The sequence below is a fragment of the Protopterus annectens genome, chromosome 6.part1 (assembly GCF_019279795.1).
Source record: "Protopterus annectens isolate FY-2018-M chromosome 6.part1, PAN1.0, whole genome shotgun sequence".
NCBI lineage: Eukaryota > Metazoa > Chordata > Ceratodontiformes > Protopteridae > Protopterus > Protopterus annectens.
In genome coordinates, this window is record NC_056738.1 from 23,122,555 (window position 1) to 23,143,488 (window position 20,934).

Genomic DNA, 20,934 nt, shown 5'->3' on the forward strand with positions numbered 1-20,934 from the left:
GATATTGAGAAAGAGATAAAGTAAATGAAGGTGGTATCTCTAGAAAAGGATAGGAACAAATTACAGAGGAATTAAATGGAATTTGTGGGAGGCAAACATGCAGATTAATGTTAAGGAGGAGTGAGGTTTAAGAGAAGGCAAGAAATGAGCAACTTCTGTATTGCTGGAGTGAATGGAAGTTGTTACAAAGAAGTGTTATATGCACAGTGCTTGACAAGAACAATGAAATTGTTTTCTTTTTTGTTAATGTATGTTAACACACTACAGATTAAAATTTAATGACAAAAAAGATGTTTTAAAAAGTATTCTATTTCTTTGAAAATATGACTTGGGAATCAGTATATTTGAAAAGGCACAGCCTCACTGACACTGCTAAAATAACTAATTAACAAATTTGTTTCAGAGTAAAATCATTCAATTTTATCTTGCAGACGTCTACCTTAAAAATGTGCCCAAAATGAATGACAGCTATGTAAAAGTATGCAAGAGTAAATAAACCAAGAGTCATATATGCCAACACAAGACACGTACATATGCTGATGTTGTTCCTGACATACACACATCTGCTTAACAATGAAACTATGCATTAGCCCTTGAGACAGTCTTAACCCACACTGGGATTTTGGCAAGATCTCTTCACAGGTAGTAAGGAAAAGGAAGAGATAGTTGAGAGTATTCCCTACAGCAGAAAGTAGCAAGTACCTAACTTCTAATTTATTATCTGTGTCCCCTTCACAGCAGCAGTGTTAGTATTATTTAGGTTTTCCAGAATTTAACTGTTCTAGATTATGAGAATGAGCCACTGGAGCTTCACACATTTCTTAATCTCCAGCCACAAGACTTTGGCTGGTATCTCATGTGGTGCCAATTGTTCGCTAGTCTTGGTTTGCTTGACTGTGTGCCATATTTCTTCACTGGCTGGCTGATTAGCAAAAGGACCTGGACTGAGGGACAGAGAATACAGTGTACACACAGTTCAACGATGTATCCAAGTGTTCTTTCTAGACTGAATGTCTTAATTTCCTTTACAAGTGCCAAACCACCTTATGAAACAGCAGTATAACTACAACAGGACGAACTACAAACGACTTCTGTATCTTGGAGGAAAAAAAATTCCACGCATTGTGTTTATAATGTAGCTTCATCTTCTCTTGCCCTCATTTGCTGGTGATATTAATTTGCATCTCTCTATATGTTAAATACATACATTAAAGAAATGTTTGTCTTGAACTGCATCGAGTACATTTCAGTGTCCTGAACAGTGGTTGCCGCTGTGGTAGAGCTCCTTCTTGGAAACATTCTCAAGTGCTTGGAAAAGGGTGTAGGTAGTGGTATATGTATATATGTTGTTTTATATATATAAAGATTATAACTGAGGTCAGTAGACCATGTGCCACATTGTTTGTTCAATTGCAAAATTCCCCTTGAATTGGTCTAACTCCTCACTTCCCAGAGGTGCAATTTGAGTCAAAGTCCCAGCCATTTCCACCTCTGATGTTTACAAGAAGAATGGCCTGATATATATATATATATATTGTTGAAAAGTTCATCCTTGACATCCACAGCAGAAAGTACTGATGATTATGAGGTAATGACATTCAATGACTGACTTGTAAGTTGCAGGCAGAGGTCCAAGACATTTTTGACACTGGTTAGTTTATGCTCTTAATGAATTCACTCATGATGAACCTTCTTGGAATGTGAAAGGCACTGTTCCAGATTTGTCTTTTTTGGTTCAGTTCCAGATTCATCATTTCTTGAAGGCGGAACAATGAACTTACACTCACCACATTGTTTCTGTTTTTTTTTTTACTTTTTATCAGAACCCCTGCATAACTTAGTGTGATATGGTGTTCAAATACCAAAATAGTCCTAAAATGGTGTTCAAATACCAAAATGCTCCTAATCATTTTTCTGGTAACATCAGTCAAGACTTAGTGGTTTAGGGCCAATTTGAAAACGTAGCTATAACTGCAAATGATGGAAAAATAACTACCACTCTAGTATTTCTGCAGGCTTCTGTCGGCAAAATTCTCAATGACATACCATTTGAAAAGTACAGTTGTGTACACTTACCATAAATGTAGATGTTTGTGTGTATTCACTGCTGCAGTCATTACATTTGGGTAGTCTGCTGGCAGGTTGCCCTCAGTCGGCCTGAATAACAAAGTCTTGGGTCCTGCATCAGCTGATGTCTCCTCTTCCATGACGTCATGTCGTCAGGGGTATAAAACATGCAGCCGACGCCATTTTATTCAGTTTTTCTTGCCCGAGATGTCAGGTGCCCCCCAAATGGGGAGAAAAAAATATATATATGTGTGTGTGTATACATATATATATATATATATATATATATATATATATATATATAAACAGAAATATATGAAAATGCACTTTTAGCAACATAAACTTTACCTTCATCTAAAAGCAAATACACCACAAAGGCTTTAGTATATAGTGAAGGAAAGAAAAGTTATTGAAAAGGGGGATGGCGGCGGGTGGGTAACCCAGACTGCAACAGTGATGCACTCGAAGATCTACATTTATGGTAAGTGTACACAACTGTACTATGTTCTTCGTGTTTCATTGTTGCAGTCATTACATTTGGGTAGAATCCCAAAGCTATGGATAGGAGGATGGAACTAAATAGCATTAGGAGCAGCTATAAGGCCCTGCAGAACTGCACTGGCAAAGCCTGCCCTGGATTTGGAGAAGAGAGGCAAATGATAATGCTTTGTGAAGGTATGAACAGAGCTCCAAGTAGCAGCCTCTAGAATGTCTTTGGTTGGAACCACTCTGAGAAAAGCTGCTGAGGTAGAGGCAGCCCTGGTGGAATGTGACCTGATCCCTTTGGGCACAGGTTTACCATGGTGCAAGTAGCAGAAACGAATGCAGTGGCTTATCCACTTAGAAATACTCTGCTTTGAAATAGCCTTCCCCTCTGACCCTGCAGCAAATGCTAACAGTAGTTGCTCAGACTTCCTTAGAGATTTGGTCCTGTTTAAGTAGAATCTTAGTTGTCTGTGTACATCCAATGAATGCAGAATCCGCTCCCCCTTGTTCTGTGAATTTGGGTAAAATGTTGGCAGGTGAACTGTCTGGTTAAGAGCCACAATGGATACCACACCTTAGACATAAAAGAAGGATTGGTCCTGAGGGACACCCTGTCTGGGTAAAATGTAATAAAAGACTCCACAGCCATGAGAGCCTGTAGTTCTGAAACCCTTCTTGCTGAAGTGACTGCCAAGAGGAAAGCTGTTTTCCAAGATAGAAATTTTATATCCGCAGTAGCTGCTGGTTCAAAAGGAGGCAGGGTGAGTTTTTCCATCACAAAGTTGAGGTCCCATGCAGGAGTTGGTGATCTTCTGGGAGGCCTTAGATTTTTGGCCCCTCTAAGATACTGTTTAAGCAGAGGATGAGAAAAGAGGGGAGGCTCTGTGTTGTCATGAGCCAAGATGGCAAAGGCATGCATTTTTATTGAAGAAAAAGATAGGCCCTTGTCAAGCATCTCAGACAAATATTGTAAAATCTGAGGATTATTGGGCTTTGCTGTGTCCGTTCCTTGTGCTTGGTTCCAAGTACAGAATCTCTTCCATTTATCAGCATAAGATTTTCTAGTACTAGGCCTTCTGGCTTCCAAAATGACATCCATCACAGATTTACTGAGAGGTGTTGTTTGACTAATTAAATGATCAGCCATGCTGCAAGGTTCAGAGTTTGGAGCTGAGTGTGCAGAATTTGACTGTTCTGCTGAGACAGTAGACGAGGCATTTGAGGCAAGTACCAAGGAGAAAGTTGAGACATATTCCTTAGAATTGGGTACCAGTGTTGGCGAAGCCAGTCCGGAGCAACTAGGATCATTTTTGTTTTTTCCTGTCTGACTTTTAGTAAGACCTTGGAGAGAAGAGGCAGAGGGGGAAAGGCATAGACTGACAGGTTTTTCCAACTGAAGGATAGGGCATCCACTTTCCATGCTTTTCTGTGATAAGTTCTTGTGGAGAATTTGTCCAGCTGATAATTTGGGGGAGAGGCAAATAGATCTCTGTCTGGGCTTCCCCATTTCTGTGTTAACATGGTGAAGATTTGTGGATCCAGTTTCCATTCGTGCGGATCCATAAGATTTCTGCTTAGGTCGTCTGCCAGAGTATTTTGTTTTCCTGGCAGGAATTGAGCTTGAAGATGTACTTGGTAAGTCAAAGCTGTGTTCCACAATGCCATGGCTAGTCTGCAAAGGGGGTAGGAATGTGTACCCCCTGCTTGTTTATGTACCACATAACCGTGGTGTTCCGTCTTTATCAGTAGTCGTCCTGGATGAAGTGAGTCCTTGAAGGCTGTCAGAGCATTTGGAACAGCTAGCATCTCTTTCTGGTTGATATGCAGATGCATTTGTTTTGGGCTTCATTTGCCCTGAAGGCATCTCCCTGCCAGGTGCCCCCCCCCCAAGCATAGCCTGATGCGTCTGTAGTTAGGGTTTGGGTGGCAGGGGGTAGAGTGAATGACAGTCCCTTGTTTTGGTGACATGTCTCTGCCCACCAAAGAAACTCCTGTTGTAGGCAGGGAATGAGAGGAATCATTGTTTCCAGACTGTGACAATGTTGACTCCATAAACCTTTTAGGTACCATTGTAGTTTCCTCATATGCAGTCTCGCATATGGAATTAGTAGAATGCAGGATGCCATGAACCCCAAAGCCTGCAGAATTTGTCTTGCAGATAACTGGGTTTTTGTTGCCATTTGTTTGAAGTATGCTGTCAGTTGCCTTTGTTTGCCTGGCGTAAGGTAAGCCATCTGGGCAGTTGTATTCAAGCTTGCACCCAGGAATGTAATTATTTGAGAGGGTACCAATTGGGATTTCTTTTCGTTTATTGTGTACCCTAGGCATGTTTAGAAGCCTTTTTACAAATGCCAGATGCTGAAGAAGAGTGTCCCTGTCCTCTGCTTGAATGAGACAGTCGTCCAGATAAGGGTAAATTTGTATGCTTCTTTGTCTGCAGAATGCAATTACTGGTGCCAGGCACTTTGTAGAGACCCTGGGCGCAGTAGATAAGCCAAAGGGCAGTGCAGAGAATTGGTAATGCAAAAAACCTGCCTTGAAGTGGAGGTATCTTCTGCATGATTCCCTTATTGGGATATGCAGGTATGCCTCTTTTAAGTCTAGAGTCACTAACCAAGCGTTCCTGCCCAGCATAGGCAGTAGCTGTTGTAAAGTCAGCATTTTGAATTTTGGAATGTCCAGGAACGTATTCAAAATCGATAAGTTCAGTAATGGATGCCAGACATGGTCTTTTCTGGGTACCAGGAAAAGTCTTGAACAAAAACCTTGTCCTTTTTCCTTTTCTGGTACTGGATGAATAGCCCCCATATCCATGAGGGACATAACTTGCTTCTGAGCCTCTGCCCACTGCTTTTGTGGAAGATCTGGCCAACCGTTTGGAATTGGCAAAGTATGGAAATTAAATCTGTACCCCTGGGATACTATGTTTAATACCCACTTGTCCTGGGTAATTTAACTGCCAATTCTGAGCATGAAGTGCTAGTTTTCCTCCCAAGGGGGCTGTCAAAAGATAAGTGCTTGGTGGAAGTAGAGGGAAGTCATTGAGACTGCTTACTGTAGGGTTGTGCTTTGTTTCCTCCAGATTTGGAGGTGGAGGCACCCCATTGCTTTGACCTGTAAGAACCCTCTGATTGGTATCTGGAGCCTTTTGAGCGCCTGGATTTGCCTTGAGTGGCTCTGTTGGACACAGGAAAGGACCAGTTTTTAGTAGGCCAGTGCCTACTGAACCTGGGTGGCTGCACTTGCAAGAAATCTTTTACAGTTTGCATAGATTTAGCATTGTCTTCCATTTTCTTTAAAACCTCTTCTGCCTTATTACCAAACAGAGTTGCATGCTGCAAGGGGGCATCCAACAATTTAGCTGCAACATGACCAGGCAGATTTTGCTCCTTGAGCCAGGCATGCCTTCTAATCACAGATCCAGTAACTGTGGCCCTGCAAGAGGCCTCCAAGGAATCAAAACCACATTACAAAGTATGCACTCCAACCTGTTCTGATGAATGCAATAATTCCTGTAATTCTTTATTTTCCACACAATCAGAAATCAACATCATTTTCTGTTTCAGTAAATACAATAACATGCTGTTGATATTTAAGCATATGAAACTGGCAGTTTAAGGCCCTAACTGCCAAGGTTGCAGACATATAAACCTTCTTTCCCCATCTATCCAGTGCCCTGGAATCTCTATCAGAGGGGGTAGGATTTTTGGCTGTAGAGGCCTTTACACCTTTGGGACCCTGTGAAATAGTCTCAGGATCAGCAGCAGGATTTTTGAATAGAATTTTGTGGGAGTCAGGAACCCTGTAATATCTGTCTGGCTTACTAAGAGCCGGAGGTAGGGAATCATTAGCCATGCTTGATTCTGAAAACACATCATCAACAATATCTAATACAGGAGGTATTGCCAAAGGCCTATCCTGAGGAAGAAGGAAATCCCTAAGCCTCTTTTTTGATTCTGAGAAGTCCTGACTCTTCCAGTAAAAATGTTCCCTTAAAGTATGCAAAAATTCTTCAAAAGAGTAATCCTCAGGAGGAGATGCAGATGGGATGGATCCCTCTGCATCAGAATCCTTACAGGGTGGAATAGAAAATTCCTGATCAGAAGAGGAATCAGAAGAAATGGAAACCTGATCTGAAGATTCATAATCAGTGCCTTGCCTAGGCCTCTTAGCGAGGGGGGGGGGGGGTTGGGAACCCCTGATCAAGGTAATTAAGTCCTCAGCCATTTTGATCATCTGTTTTTTAGGCATAGGGGCCTGAGCACGTGGCTCATGTGTCGATTTTTTAGACATAGAAGTTTTTGATCTTGTTTTTGAGGCTACTGTCAGTTTAACATAAAAATGTTGAGGCCTGAAAACATCCTCAGAAGCTGGTGACTGCTCAGTGGCTCCAGACCCATCCAAGGGAGAGACATCCGTGGGATCGATACTCTGAGAATCTCGCGGGATATCGGACTCCGAATGGGTCTCGCTAGAGGCCTGCGACTCAAAAGTAGTGGGTATCAGGGGCTGCGAAAGTGCCTCACAGAGTACCGGCGACTGGCTTAGGAGAAGCTTCGTTGTCGGTTTTGGACCTCGATGGCCTGTCTCTGTCTTTTTCTTTGCGTTTTTTGTAAACTCCGGTAGTCGGATTGCTAGCCGACGACATTTCAGGATCATTAAATCTTGATCCAAAATATTTAGAAGCAAAAATATATCGACGCTTAATAGTACGTTGGTTAAATCTAGCACAAAACCGACAGCAAGGCACGTTATGATCTGGGCCTAGACAAGGAATACAGTACAAATGAAAATCCTTATGAGGTATTTGCTTCCCACAAGTAATGCAATTATTAACTTTTACTGACATCGGTAAAGAGCAAGAAAAAGTTTCCCCAATGGGGTACTTAGCTTTAGTTTTAAGATTTTGGTTTTGAAACTCAAATGCGAAAATTTCATGAGTCAGCCGACCAGGACTTGCAAACTGCTTCTGCTTCGGGCACTGCACGGCAAGAAAGACTGAATAAAATGGCGTTGGCCGCATGTTTTATACCCCTCACGACCTAACGTCATGGAAGAGGAGACAGCAACCGACACAGGACCCAAGACTTTGTTATTCAGGTCGACTGAGGGCAACCTAGCAGCAGATTACCCAAATGTAAAGACTGCAACAGTGAAACACGAAGAACATCCAAAGATCACCAGAAAATTACACACCCATTACAGATACTTCGTACACAGCTATACTAGATTCATGGTAAATATATATATTGCCACATGAACTGGGACCTGCACAACTTGTCTTTTTCCAAGCCCCTCCCCTTACCCATAATCCCTCACATCTCCTACTTTCCCTCAGATCGAGTTTGCCAATATCTAAACTATCAGCAACTCAATAACATCAGTAACCTAGAACAGGTTTGGGGTAAGGAGGGCGGGATGGTTGCAGAAAATGAAGTATAACTACTCAGATGGAACGTTATAGTGAGTACATAACATCTTTGCCTGAAGGAGTTAACTTCATTTATCTGCAACCTGTGGGACAGAGTCCCCAGCTACGAAAACTCCTGGGAGGCCCTCATAGAAGGATATTCCTGAGCACCGCAGAGCCAAAGGATGCTCTCCCTCTAGAGATCAAATCCAACTTAAAATGAGAAATAAATGTATGTGACCTTGCCCAGGTCGCTGCTGCACAGATATCATACAGTGAAACCCTAGACCAAAAAGCAGAAGAAGTTGCCATAGATCTGGTAGAATGAGCTTTAACAGGATCAAGCGGGGACAGACCTTTGTCCTTATAGATTGGAGTATAAATTGTGTAATCCATCTAGCTAAGGAGACCTTGGATATGGCTTTACCCAAAAAGGGTCTAGAAAAAGACAATAATAACTGGTCAGACTTACAAAAGGGTTTAGTTCTATGTAAATAGAAAAAAAGCTGCCTATGAACATCTTGCAAATGCAGTTTATATTCACCCATGTTCTGAAAATGTGGAAAGAAAACAGGCGGGTAAATTGTCTGATTAATATCTGATTCAGAGGCAACTTTCGGTAAGAAGGAAGGGTTCGTGCGGAGCAAGACCCCGTCTTTATGAAAGATGAAGTAAGGGGGCACGGCAGACAAAGCTTGAATCTCAGAAACTCGCCTGGCCGAAGTAATGGCCACTAGGAAAGCTGTCTTCCAGAATAAGAATTTCAAATCTACTGACGATGCTGGTTCGAAGGAGGGAGCAACTAACGCCTGCAGAACTAGGGTAAGGTCTCAAGGACGGACTGAGTCCTTAACTGGACGGCGTAAAAGAAAGGTGCCTTTCAGAAAAGCTTTACACAGTCTCAAAGAAGCCAGAGCATTCATATTTTCGTCAATACGAAAATTAGAGATGGCAGCCAGTTGCACTTTTACAGTGGAGGAATTAGCCCCTTGTTGGAAAATATTGGACAAAAACTCCAACACTGCAGGAACTGGGGCTGTAAAGGGATCTAGGTTCCTCTGAGAAGCCCAAATAAAGAAGCGTTTCCATTTGCTGCGATAAACGTTCCTAGTGGAAGCTTTGTGGGATGCCACCAGAATAGTCTTTACTGAAGATGACAGACCGGGAGCCCTAGCGATCAGGGGAACTGGAGCAACCAAGCCATCAGCTTGAGGCTATCCAGGTCGGGCAGACAGATGCCCAAGGGATGAGAGATGAGATCCGGGCAAGGATCCAGAATCCGAGGAGGAGTTAGAACATGTGTCTAGAGGAAGGGGAACCACACCTGACAAAGCCAGAATGGGGCAATGAGGATCACTCTGCACCCCAGTCGGCAAGCTTTCTGAAGAAACGTCAGAATGAGAGGTAACGGGAGGTAAGCATAAAGTAACCCGGGGGCCAAGCATGGACGAGAGAGTCTCTGGAGGAGTACCCTGGTGTGGGGATCAGAGAGAAGAACTCGTTGCACTTCGTGCTGGAAGGAGATGGGAAGAGATCGCAGCAAAGCTGACCCCACGCAAGGAAGATCTCTCTGCTATCGATTGTTTCAGAGACCACTCGTATGGCATTAGGATAGCCCAACTCAGTCTGTCCACTAAAATGTTGGAGCGTCCTGGGATGTGTGTTACAATCAGAAACTGACTGGTGGAGATCGCCCACTCCCACACACTCATACTCACTCCCACACTCTCATATCCTTGTGACGGAGAGGATAAGATCTGGTTCCCCCTTGTTAGTTGATGTACCAGACAACAGACATGCTGTCTGACTGAACTGCAATCGTCCTCAGGGGGGGAAGAACAGCGTGAAAGGCGTGAAACACTAAAAGCACTGTCCTCATCTCCAGAACATTTATATGCAATCTGGTCTCGGTCTGGGACCACGTACCTTGGACCGTCCTCCCCAAATAGTGCCCCCCCACCAGAGCTGGGAGGCGTCCGTGGTCACTGTGGCTTGGGCTGTGGGTGCTATGAAGGGTCGCCCTGCCAAGATTTCCAACAACTGGAGCCACCAGAAAAGAGACATCTTGCAGGCTCTGCAAATTCGAATTGGGTAGTCCATGGGGAGGTCTAGCCAAGACCACTGTACTGCCAGGGTCCACTGAAGCACACGCATGTGAAGGGGCGCACAGGGAAGGATTGAGATTGCTGCGGCCATGGAGCCTAGGGCTCAGAGAACATCACTCGCCACTGGCAGCCTAGGGCCAAGGATCACTGACACATGGGCCCGTAGGCTCTGGACCCTGTCTCGAGTTAGAAAGACTTTCAATTGTAGAGTGTCCAATCATGCCCCTATAAATTCCAAAGTCTGTGTAGGGTTCAAGCGGGACTTGGAGATGTTGATGGTACTCCCTAGGTTTACTGCAAGATGCAGGAAGGAGTCTCTGGCCATGCAAAGAAGACACTTGGTGGCAGCAGCGAGGAGCCAATCGTCTAGGTAAGGAAACACCTGAATTCCCTGAAGCCTTAGGTGAGCCGCTACGATTGCCATAATCTTGGTGAACACCCTGGGGGCTGTGTTGAGACCAAAGGGTAGGGCTCTGAACTGGAAATGACTGGCTCCCAGCTGGAAGCGAAGGAATCTCCTGGAGCTTCTGCGAATTTTGATATGCTAGTAAGCGTCCTGGAGGTCTATCGAGCACATCCAGTCGCATTCTCGGAGGTAAGGTAGAATGGACTGCAAGGTGACCATCCGGAATTTCTGCTTGGCTACAGTCAGGTTCAGGGTTGACAGGTCCAATATGGGCCTGAGGTCCCCCATCTTTTTTGGCACTAAAAAGAACCTGGAGTAAATGCCTAATCTTGATTGATCTGGGGGACCAGTTTGATGGCTCGATTGCGAAGCAGCTTTGAAATTTCTTGCACTGCCGCCTCCCTTTGAGCGGGTGGAACATCCGGGAGGCACTTTGATTGGACGGGTGGGGCAACAAACAGGATGGAGTAGCCTCTGGATATTATTTGGAGCACCCAGCAGTCCACCGTAATGGACTCCCAAGCCGTTAGGTGCAATGATAATCTTCCCCCGACTGCCTCCAGAATAGGACAGTTGGGCCACCCCCTCAGGGTTGCTGTGTGGGTCTGTCCGAAAAGGTCTCCCTAGACCCAAAATTCCTCGGCCCCCATCTGCCTCTGGGGCGGCATCTGTCTTGTCCCCCTCTGCCTCTAGGGGATGAGTTGTCCTGAGAGTCCCGGTAAAACTGAGATTTTCAGAACCACATTTTCTTTTGCCCTCTCTGATTCTTAGAAAAGGATCTTTGAGGGCTAGAGAAGCGGACTTCGATGGCAGACAGAGTCTTCCCGTCCTCCTCACTCTGGACCAGGCGGTCACATACTGTCTTCCCGAACAGGGAAGAACCATCAAAGGGAGCATTTGTGAATGACGCCTTGAAGGGGTCCACAAATTGACAGTCTGAGCCAAGCATGTCGCCTCATAGCTATGCTGGTCCCAGCCGCCCTTGCCGCTCCTTCCTTGGCATGGGAAAGAAGACGCATGGACATGTCCGATACAGATTTGAGAGTTGACATTTTCGCTGAGAACAGTCGCTTGTCTTCCAGTGACAAAGACTCTGGGGATGACACAGTGAACTCTGTGACTAGGAATCGCTGGAGTCATATGACGTGTGCCAAATAATTCAGCGCTCGAATAGAAAATGTTGCTGAAGAAAAAACTCGCTTCCCAAATCGATCCACCATCCTAGACTCCTTTTCCAGTGGGCAGACCGAAGAACTTTCCTGTGCCAGTTCTCTCTTAGTGGCAGCTGCAACCACCATAGCATCGACCGGGGATCCCTTGTACCAGGCCTGTCTGTCTGAGAGAGGAGAGAGGATCCTGTCCGGCATTTAGGTATTGGCTTTATAGTGTCAGGCTCCTTCCATGCCCGCATGGTAATTAGATCCACTAAGGGATCCGCAGGAGGGGACACCCAGGATGTAGATGGGCCCATGCCAAAGGCCTCCAGGAATACTGACTCATCCATAGATGGTTTTGGGGCTGACCAACCTCCCCTCTGGCGGAGGATCTCCATGATGTCTCCAAAGGAGACATCTTCGGGAGGTGACCTGGGGGAACCCTCACCTTCATCTAAGTCAGTATCTTCTGTGAGGGACTCGGGAGGAGTCCATGTGCCTCCTTTTACAAGAATGCTTACAGTACCCTCTTCAGTGGGACTCTCTAAAGAGGGCTCATAAGTTATGGGGGGTTCCACGATGGGATTCACCTGGGGGTCCTCTAGCATGGGTTGTCCCTGGGACAAGCTGACGGGAGTCACGACCAAATCCACGTGAGCCTGGGCGGAGTCCAAGGCAATAGGCTGAGGTCTCAATCCTTGGGAGAGAACCCTCTCCACCACGTTGAATGCCAATGGAGAGTGCATCTCCTTAGCAACCAACAAGGAGGAAGCTCTCTACGGCTCCGGCGTGAGGACCTGGGCCAAGGCAGCTGGGGTTCCGAAGGAATGGCTCGTATCTGACAATGTCGGAGCCAAAAACACCTCCGTTCTCTCATTTCAGACTTCCTGTTCTCGGCCCGAGAGTTGCTCGGATCCGAACAGGTCAAATCCGAGGTACTCAAGATAATCACCGGCGTTGAGGCTGGAGGAACCATCGGCGCCGAAATCCCAGCTCAGATGATCCTTGGATCCATAAACCCTGAAACCACAGGTCGGATTGGGGAAGGAGAGATTGGATGGAACAAGGACATGGAGGTCTCCTCTCCGGCTGGGGAGGGACATGGCAAGACTCCCATTTGGATTTAGGTCAGAATGAACCTCCGCATCATCCTGTCCATATCTAGCTCTGACAGACTCAGAGTCGAATGCGAGGAGGTGACCGGCTTGGATCTGGCTGGTTGGTGTGAGACCTCTATGAAGGCCTTGTGTCTGAGGGCTCAGTCGGCTCCGGGGAGAACCTAGTGGAGTGGAGCTGTGGTGAGGTAGTTCCAATTACTTTGGTAGGTGGGCTAGGGAAGGGCTCCCACTCTGGAGACAGCTTGCGGCGCCTATCCCCTCTCTTGTCCTTGTCTTTCTTTTCCTTTTCTCTACCTTTAGTCCCCACTTCAGTAGGCTTAGTGGGAGGTTGAGTCCCAGCCTGGGGGGGGGGGGGGGGTTGATCAGCTACTGGAGCCAAGGTCGCCATGTCCAAGGCAAAAACTGGTAGAAGGCCCTTAGCTACCAGCTTTGCCTTCCTTTCCTTTAAGACCCTAGGGTTGAACCCTGCACACATGCTACAAGGTATAAGCATGATGGGGAACACCCAGACAAATAACACACAGAGTGTGGTCATCAGCTGGTGAAAGCTTGTGGCCACACACTGCATTTTTTAAAAGTCAGTTTTGGCTGCTCATCCATAACAAAAACCCACTCAGCCAAAACTTAAACCAAAACCATCACACACACACAAAGGTCAGGTTAGGCCTACTACACTACCTGACTAACTTTAACTTTTTTTTTTTTAACAAAAAAAAAAAAAAAAAAAAAGACGACAAACAGCGAAGGGGAGGAAAGGGTTAATAAATGACCACACACATTCACTAAATATACCAGAAAAACTTCCACTTACTATAACCAACTTGGAGCTGAAGAGATTACGGTGCACATGCATGAAGTGGCAAACGAGATATGGGGGAAGGTAGGAGATGTGAGGGATTATGGGTAAGGGGAGGAGCTTGGAGCAGATGCTTGGAAAAAATTGCTGACCTGGATCCGAAATGGATCAAAATACCGACATGTTGCAGATAAATGAAGTTAACTACTTCAGATCTCTCAGTTTCTCAAGAAAACTTTTTGTTGTGCATTAGAATGACCTTAACACAGATAAAAACAAGGCAGCTACAGATTACATTTTAACAAAACTTGTCCAGATGGCTTAAGTCAGAAAGTCTGAGGCTCAAGGCTGAGAAAAGGATTCAAACTAGAGACAAGGTATAATGTAAATTTTCAAAACAAAAATAGTGATCATTATTACTGCAGTTCAGCTCAGTTACAATTCAGTTTGTTTCAGTCTATCAATAAAGCACTTGTCAGTCGAGACAGTATATATATATATATATATATATATATATATATATATATATATACACACACACACACACACACACACACACACACACACACATATATATATATATACACACATACACACACTCACGACTTTATTTATGCTTCTATCTATATAATCTCCACTGAAATTAAGAATATCCTTGCTAAGATTTTTATTTTGTTGTTTTTTGTATTTACAGCATTAATAAATGCTGCTAATCAACTACAGAAAGTTTTATGCTGAAAGTACATTAGAAGTGTAAAGTAGTGAGATTTTGCTCTTTTACGGACATCTAGAGGAAGTTTTCAAACTGTAAGATGGCTGCAGCTAAAACACAGGGGTAATCTACAGGTAAAAAGGCTCTGATAGGAACAAAGTTCAGTCTTGCTTAGATAAACTCTAGTACTATGACTGTGCAGAAGAGGATATTTTAGGTTAACTGTGAAGCCAAGACCCTAAACAAGCACTAGGGTTAGCTCACTGATCTTTCTATCAGCAATGCTGATGACAGATAACCAGTAGCTAGTCATTTAAGGTGAGCAAGAAGTGTCTCTGCTGCCTGAGTACAAAGGTGTCAGTCACTGAATACAGAACCTAAGCACTGAAGAAAGACCCAGCTGAAAGGCTTGGAAGTACCAGTGACGGGTGCCCATCTGGAATTGTAGGAACATTTAATGAAAATCTGTGGTCATGACATACAAATATGCAATAAGCACACCCACAGAACATACTTACGTTCCCTTGGACATCAAGGATAACTTGTTTTTAAGACAATGGTGATTCAGTATGGATTGTGCATCTTACATCTTTATGAGAAACTGGAAGGACCAGATGCTAAATTCCTTGCCTTAGAACTTATTTTGCAGTTGGTGAGATGGTGCTTGAGGGGGGGCTGTAATCTCTAGTTTTATTAGAAAATCTCTGAATTAAGTGAAGTAAGGGAAAGAAAAGCAATTGTTTTCCCTCACAACAATAACTACCACCTGCCTTTTACTGATTCTGATACTCGCATGTATAGTATTTTTTTTGTTAATTGCAGCATAAAAGAATAGACCAGATAAAATCACTTTAGCTAGCAGATCAAGGAGGCACTCTTCTTGAAGCCCTCTCTGCGGCAGGAATAAAGATACCTTGCTGAAGTTTCAAGAAGTTTATTCACTTAAGTATGTAGAAAGATGGGTGTTCTTGTTCCCTTACATGGACAGTGTCTCCTAGTTTTGCTAGCTAAATTTATTTTACCTGGATAAATCACTTGCACTCCATTTCTTGGTAACAGGTGGGATATCAGACCTGATGCGAACTGTCTGGACTACATTTAGAAAATGTTTTTGTTAAGGTTGAAGGTATAATAAGAATTGTCCTCTTAAGTGCTTTCCACTAGACAGAATGAAGGAAAATGGGGAGCAGAAATGCCCAAAAATTGCCTGGTAAAAAATTAACTACTGTGAGTCACTGAATACCAGCATTTCTTCTCCAAAAAGGCTGCTGATTATGCAGAAGTACTGCTGGTTCCTTTTAACAATACCTGGACGTTCTGGAAAAAAAACCTATGTTGTCGATCCTCAGAGGGCTTCCTACAGTCTGTTCACGGAAGATAATACAAACAGCAACTCAAAGTGTACATGGCCTGCCATCACAGTTAAGCAGTTGCTTCTTGAAAGTACTGCTAAAGGCCAGAATGTGTGCGTGATGATGAGAGAGTCTGTGGGGTGGTCGAGCTCCAATACAGGAACAGTCCATATCTTTGGCCCATAAATACTCTGCAAAACTGGTCAGCTTCAACCAAACATGTCTGAAAAAGTATAGCTTCTAATCAAATGAGAAAATAAAAGGTTAACAGGATGTCTTAATTATAACAGAGAAAACAAATGCAAAAAAATAGCAGGATGTATGTTTTGGCCAGTAATATCAACTCAGCTAGAAAAGGTAGTACTAGAGTTGTGCCATCTGCAAAAGCATGTCATTACAACTGTCAAAGAACAATGACAGGATACACGGTTCCATGTTATCCATGCAGCTGACTGGATGCTAATTTGTTCCAGTTTAGAGGAGCCATTTACCTCATAGGTGCGTCCTGTAATTTGAAGTTCACAGAAAAAATAAAACTGACAGACAAAAATGCAAGTGTGAGTGGAGCAGTAAAAGATACATTTTTAAGAAAAGGGAATCTTGATGCTTCTCATAATTAGCAATGGGTGAAAGTAAAAGAATTTCATATCTGTAGATGACTAGGAACTCAAGCATATAATGTCTATCCCACAGGATCTACAATTCAATGGACTAGTGGCAAGAACAATCCAAATAGTAAAAATCTCATAAGAAAGAACAGAGGTCAACAGCCACAAGGACTGCAATCTCACAATTTTGGAATATATGCATCTTCACTTGCAGGTGCTTAATCTCTCACCAGCTCAACTAGTAATGAGCAGAAAGCTAAAAAGAAGACTACTTACCAACTATATCAGCGCTGCCTGAAAAATCAACATAATGTAAAAGAAATCACCAGAAAGAAAGTCATTAACACTACTATGAAAGCAATTGTAGAAGATTACAAGATTTACATGCTAGAGACAAAGTAAGGATCACATGATCAGATGAATTAAACTGCAAGTAGGCCAAGAGATCATTTGTATCTTACCAATATGCATACTCACAACATACCTCCCATTTCTAGAAAGGAAAAACAAGATGTCCATCCAATCAAGGTTTCTCTTAAAGGATGCAAGTGTATCACTGTGTTTAACATATAACAATTTATTTCAGAGATTGGGTAAATACTTAGAAATAAATCTGTCCATACAATGTATTCTATTCATATGTTTGTGGGGATTCAACTCCTTAGTTCTAGTGTTTGTGGCATCTGAATACATGTGCAGGTTCACAGCTTAAAGATGAAGTTGCTGGTAACTCAGCTGAATCAAGATCTTAAGGCATTTGTGGGGTAGATGAAAAGCTGTACAAAAGAGCTCACAGACACTTATAACGCAAAAAAAAAAAAAGTAAAAATAGAATTTCTAGGAAAATAAAAGAGCAACCAGGGAGATTAAAAGCCAGTCATCTTGCATGGAAATAGACACTTTCCAAGTGCAACAGTCAAAAGCCAAAGAGACAGGCTCCTTAAAAGTTGTGCCCCAAAACAAAACTTTTTTATCACAGAAGAACTGTTTAAAACACATATCTGGAGAATTTAACAGGACTATTGCCAGATGTCCAATGTCGACTGTCCTATTAAATTCTCCAGATATGAGTGAATGATGAAGAAACCAGATATATGCACTGCAGCAGAGTTTTTAAAATTATTCTAAGGACCAAATTTTTACTTATCAAAGTACATTTTGAATGCATAAAAAAGTTCCTTTTAATGAAGAGCCCACAGCATGCTTAGTGTAATTCTAAGGTTAATCTTATAGAACCAGTGGAATACAGTGCATTGCAACACATACATATACAAGTAGAAATATAATTGATAACTTTAACGAAAGAAGAATGTAACACATGAGGTGCACATCTTTAAGGCAAATGAGCCAACCAGAATAATTTGCATGACATGTGGTACATAGTTCTTCTAAAGAGTTCAGCTGGACTTTAGATCTCATGGATGATAAACCACATCTTAAATGCTTGTGTGTTACTTATTAAGCCCCTGGCATAACAATCTCAGTGCATAGCTCATACACATTCAATGCTGCTAACTCAGACACAATCTTCTTACTAGCACACCAATGTTTGTGTGACATCCCTACACGATAATCTAACTGCTGATAATCAGGTGGGTGCAATGCATCAGAGACAGTTTCAGTTCTTCCCTGAATAAATACACCATATCCAGAGGTGTTCATCTCTGTTCTTGGGCAATCCTTTATGGCTAATGATATTACTTGAACCAAGATAGGCACTTATTCAGAGTGTTGCAACACATCAATGGTTAGCTAAATAAATAAAAAATAAACCTATTTGTAACCAGCATAATTCAAGAAAATGAAAAACTATACATTTTCAGAAATGAGGGGAAGAGGCAAAAGTTGATCCTTCCCTGGGCCGCCCTAACTAATTCAACACCAGAGACGCAAAACAAAATAGCACAAAGTAATACTGTCTTGGATAGACACAGAAACAAATTCTAGAAGCGTGTGATTAGAAAAGGTAAGAATTAGGAGTACAAAGCAGTCTTCTTTTAAAGACAGTAGAGCATTCTGACATTATGCACTACAAAGTGTATTACAGTTAGGTACTCTACCTTATATGCTTGTAGCAGCATGTATATGACGCCAGGTGCTCCATGACACCAATGGACCAACAGGTCTCTGCTGTCACCAATACAAGCTGGGTAATTTCCAGATGGGAACTTCAACTGACAGACAAAATCGACACTGGTTTTCACTAAACCAAGCAGTTTATCCTGAGCAACACCAAAGCCAGGCTATAAATAAAACAGATAAGGAAATAACTGAAAATAGATTTGTGCTGTATTGTACGTGGGCAAAACAAACTTATTTTGAAAGCAAACATGGTGCAGTAATGAGCTGGCTCTATTACCTTTTTATTTGTCATGCTTCATTTGCGGAGTCTGTCAAATATTTATAAACACCAACCTACTAAAATGAGGCATTTGATATTTCTCATTAGAATTCATGGGCTTTTCTTAGTAAATATTAAAGATCAGTTCTGTCTCACAACAGCTCTCAGACTTGCAACTGTTTCCCAAACACAGAGTTAATGCGCATGAAAACATGTAAAGCACTACACTTCCTTCTGGTCTTCATACAATGTGACTTTACTTATTGTGAAAATTAAAAATATATATGAATAGTGATTACTCTGGTCTTAGAAATTGGCACTCAAGAAAAAAAAATGTAGGTAGACCCTTTCCACAGCAACCCTTCGAAAAATATCATAAGCAGCCCACCAACCTCTGCCAAAGAAGACAAACTCACGTGTGTTATAAAATTTCTGCACTTAACTCATTTTAAAATGCAGTATTCCAAATACTGATCATGATCTAGGACCACCAGTAAGGAAAATATATATACTTACCTTAGCAGTAGATTTATGAGGGGGCAATCTTTGGTGAAATCAGCACTTGAATTATCCTTCTTTTCTAAGCAATTCTGTTATTTCTCTGATAATGCAGGAATCAGGACTAAACACTCTGCAGATTCACATCATCATATTACATAAGTAACCATTTGAAAAGTCACCACTCACAATACCAAGTCTTGGAAACCGGAGACTCAATGACTGAAACTGTGGACTTAACATTGACATTTCTTAGAATATTCTCTTTTCTCTAAGCATTGGAGATCTCTGACTTGGTGTGTGTGTGTGTGTGTGTGTGTGTGTGTGTGTGTGTGTGTGTGTGTTAGGGTGTTTAGGGTGGGTGGATGCAGGGCAAGCTTGCTCATCTGCAAAAAAAAAAAACAAGTTTAAAAGGAAAAAAGCAATGTCTGATACTCACTTTGTCTCCTCTGTTTTCTTATTTCTGCATTTCTAGACAAGGCATTCGACATTTCAATAGGGAACCTGTCAATGTCCTCGAGCCTGCTAATTTATACCATACTCCGAGTGAGTAACAGGAAAATATGGGTAGGAGATAAGTGCAGACAGCAAATACAAACTGTTGTGAAGATAAATAAAATTTATTTAAGCGCTTTTCGTCAGCCTCCAATGCTGACTTCTTCAGAATACTCACTGCCATCGAAGGTTGGTGTATAAATACAAGAAATCCACTTAATTAATACAGAAAATTTAAAAGGGCAACACATATCATCCATCAATTAAAAAACACTACTCATTTTTTCATTTATAAAATCAAAAAACAAGTAATTATTGAAAGTATTACAATTAATATTACTAAAAATAACCCATAATGATAACCCGAATAATACATATAAGTGGTACTACCACTCCTATGAAGAAATACTAAGCTATTCCCATAATTACATAGCTTACATTTTTTCATCTCTTTAAAGTAGCTAATTTTAACAAGCTACTGATCGTACAAAAATCATTAAGCCCGGGGAAGCTATAAGAATTAAGTCTAACTTGCCAGGTTAACTCAAGCTCATCAAGTTTAAGGCTTCTTGGTCCACCCCTAGGGTTTACCTTAACTTGATCTATCACCATGAACTTAATGCTATGGTTTCTATTACTACCTACATGTTTAGCAAGTGCATTTTCTAACTTAAGCTTTTTAATAGCATATAAATGCTCGTACACCCTGTCTCGTAATCTCCTTTCTGTTTTACCAATGTAAAAACACGGACAGGATGTACATCTTGCTAAATATGTTACAAACGTTGAATTACAGTTATATCTTCCTTTCAATTTGTATGTTATTCCGTTCATTTGAAAATTATTAGTTTCATCCATACACTTGCAATAATTGCAATTCAAACATTTACTCATACCCGGATTCCTAACCTGTGTTGTATATTCTCTGAGTGAGCGCATTTCTTGCAAATTAAAAGGCAATGAAATTTTACTATTATTATCATTATTATTATTATTTAAGAGCAGAGGAATGAATCTCCAAGACTGAAGATTCCAAAGTTGCTGTCATCGGATCCAATAACAGACAGTGGAAAAGACAACATTGGATACTTCAATATTCAATGGAAAAATGTTGTTTTACTGAAAATACACAGCACACATTTTAAAAAATGTTTTTTTCAGTGGGGCAAGCTCCCTGCACTTCCCACTTAAATACATTAACTCCAGTCACACAACCTCAGAGAAAGGGTAAATACCGCATGCACTGAAATCCATCATGCTTCAGTAGTAATCAGCTGTAAATTACAAATCAATGAAAACACAACTGTATCAGCATTTCAACAATTCATGCAGACAAGCTGGGACTTTGAAGTAGCACATAAACCAAATGACAGTTTTACGCAAACA

At 42.2% G+C, this 20,934-nt stretch overlaps 1 protein-coding gene across 1 annotated transcript in view; it reads right to left on the bottom strand.

The window, feature by feature from the left end:
* The window catches only part of LOC122805244 (glutathione S-transferase LANCL1-like), a 159,065-nt gene extending 138,623 nt beyond the window's left edge, over nucleotides 1-20,442 (bottom strand). Inside the window, exons 1-2 of the mRNA XM_044075334.1 lie at nucleotides 20,140-20,442; nucleotides 18,275-18,457 (exon numbers count right to left, since the gene is read on the bottom strand). Coding sequence (XP_043931269.1) covers nucleotides 18,275-18,457; nucleotides 20,140-20,442 — 486 coding nt within the window. The remainder of the gene's footprint in view (nucleotides 1-18,274; nucleotides 18,458-20,139) is intronic.
* Between the last annotated feature and the right edge of the window lie 492 nt (nucleotides 20,443-20,934).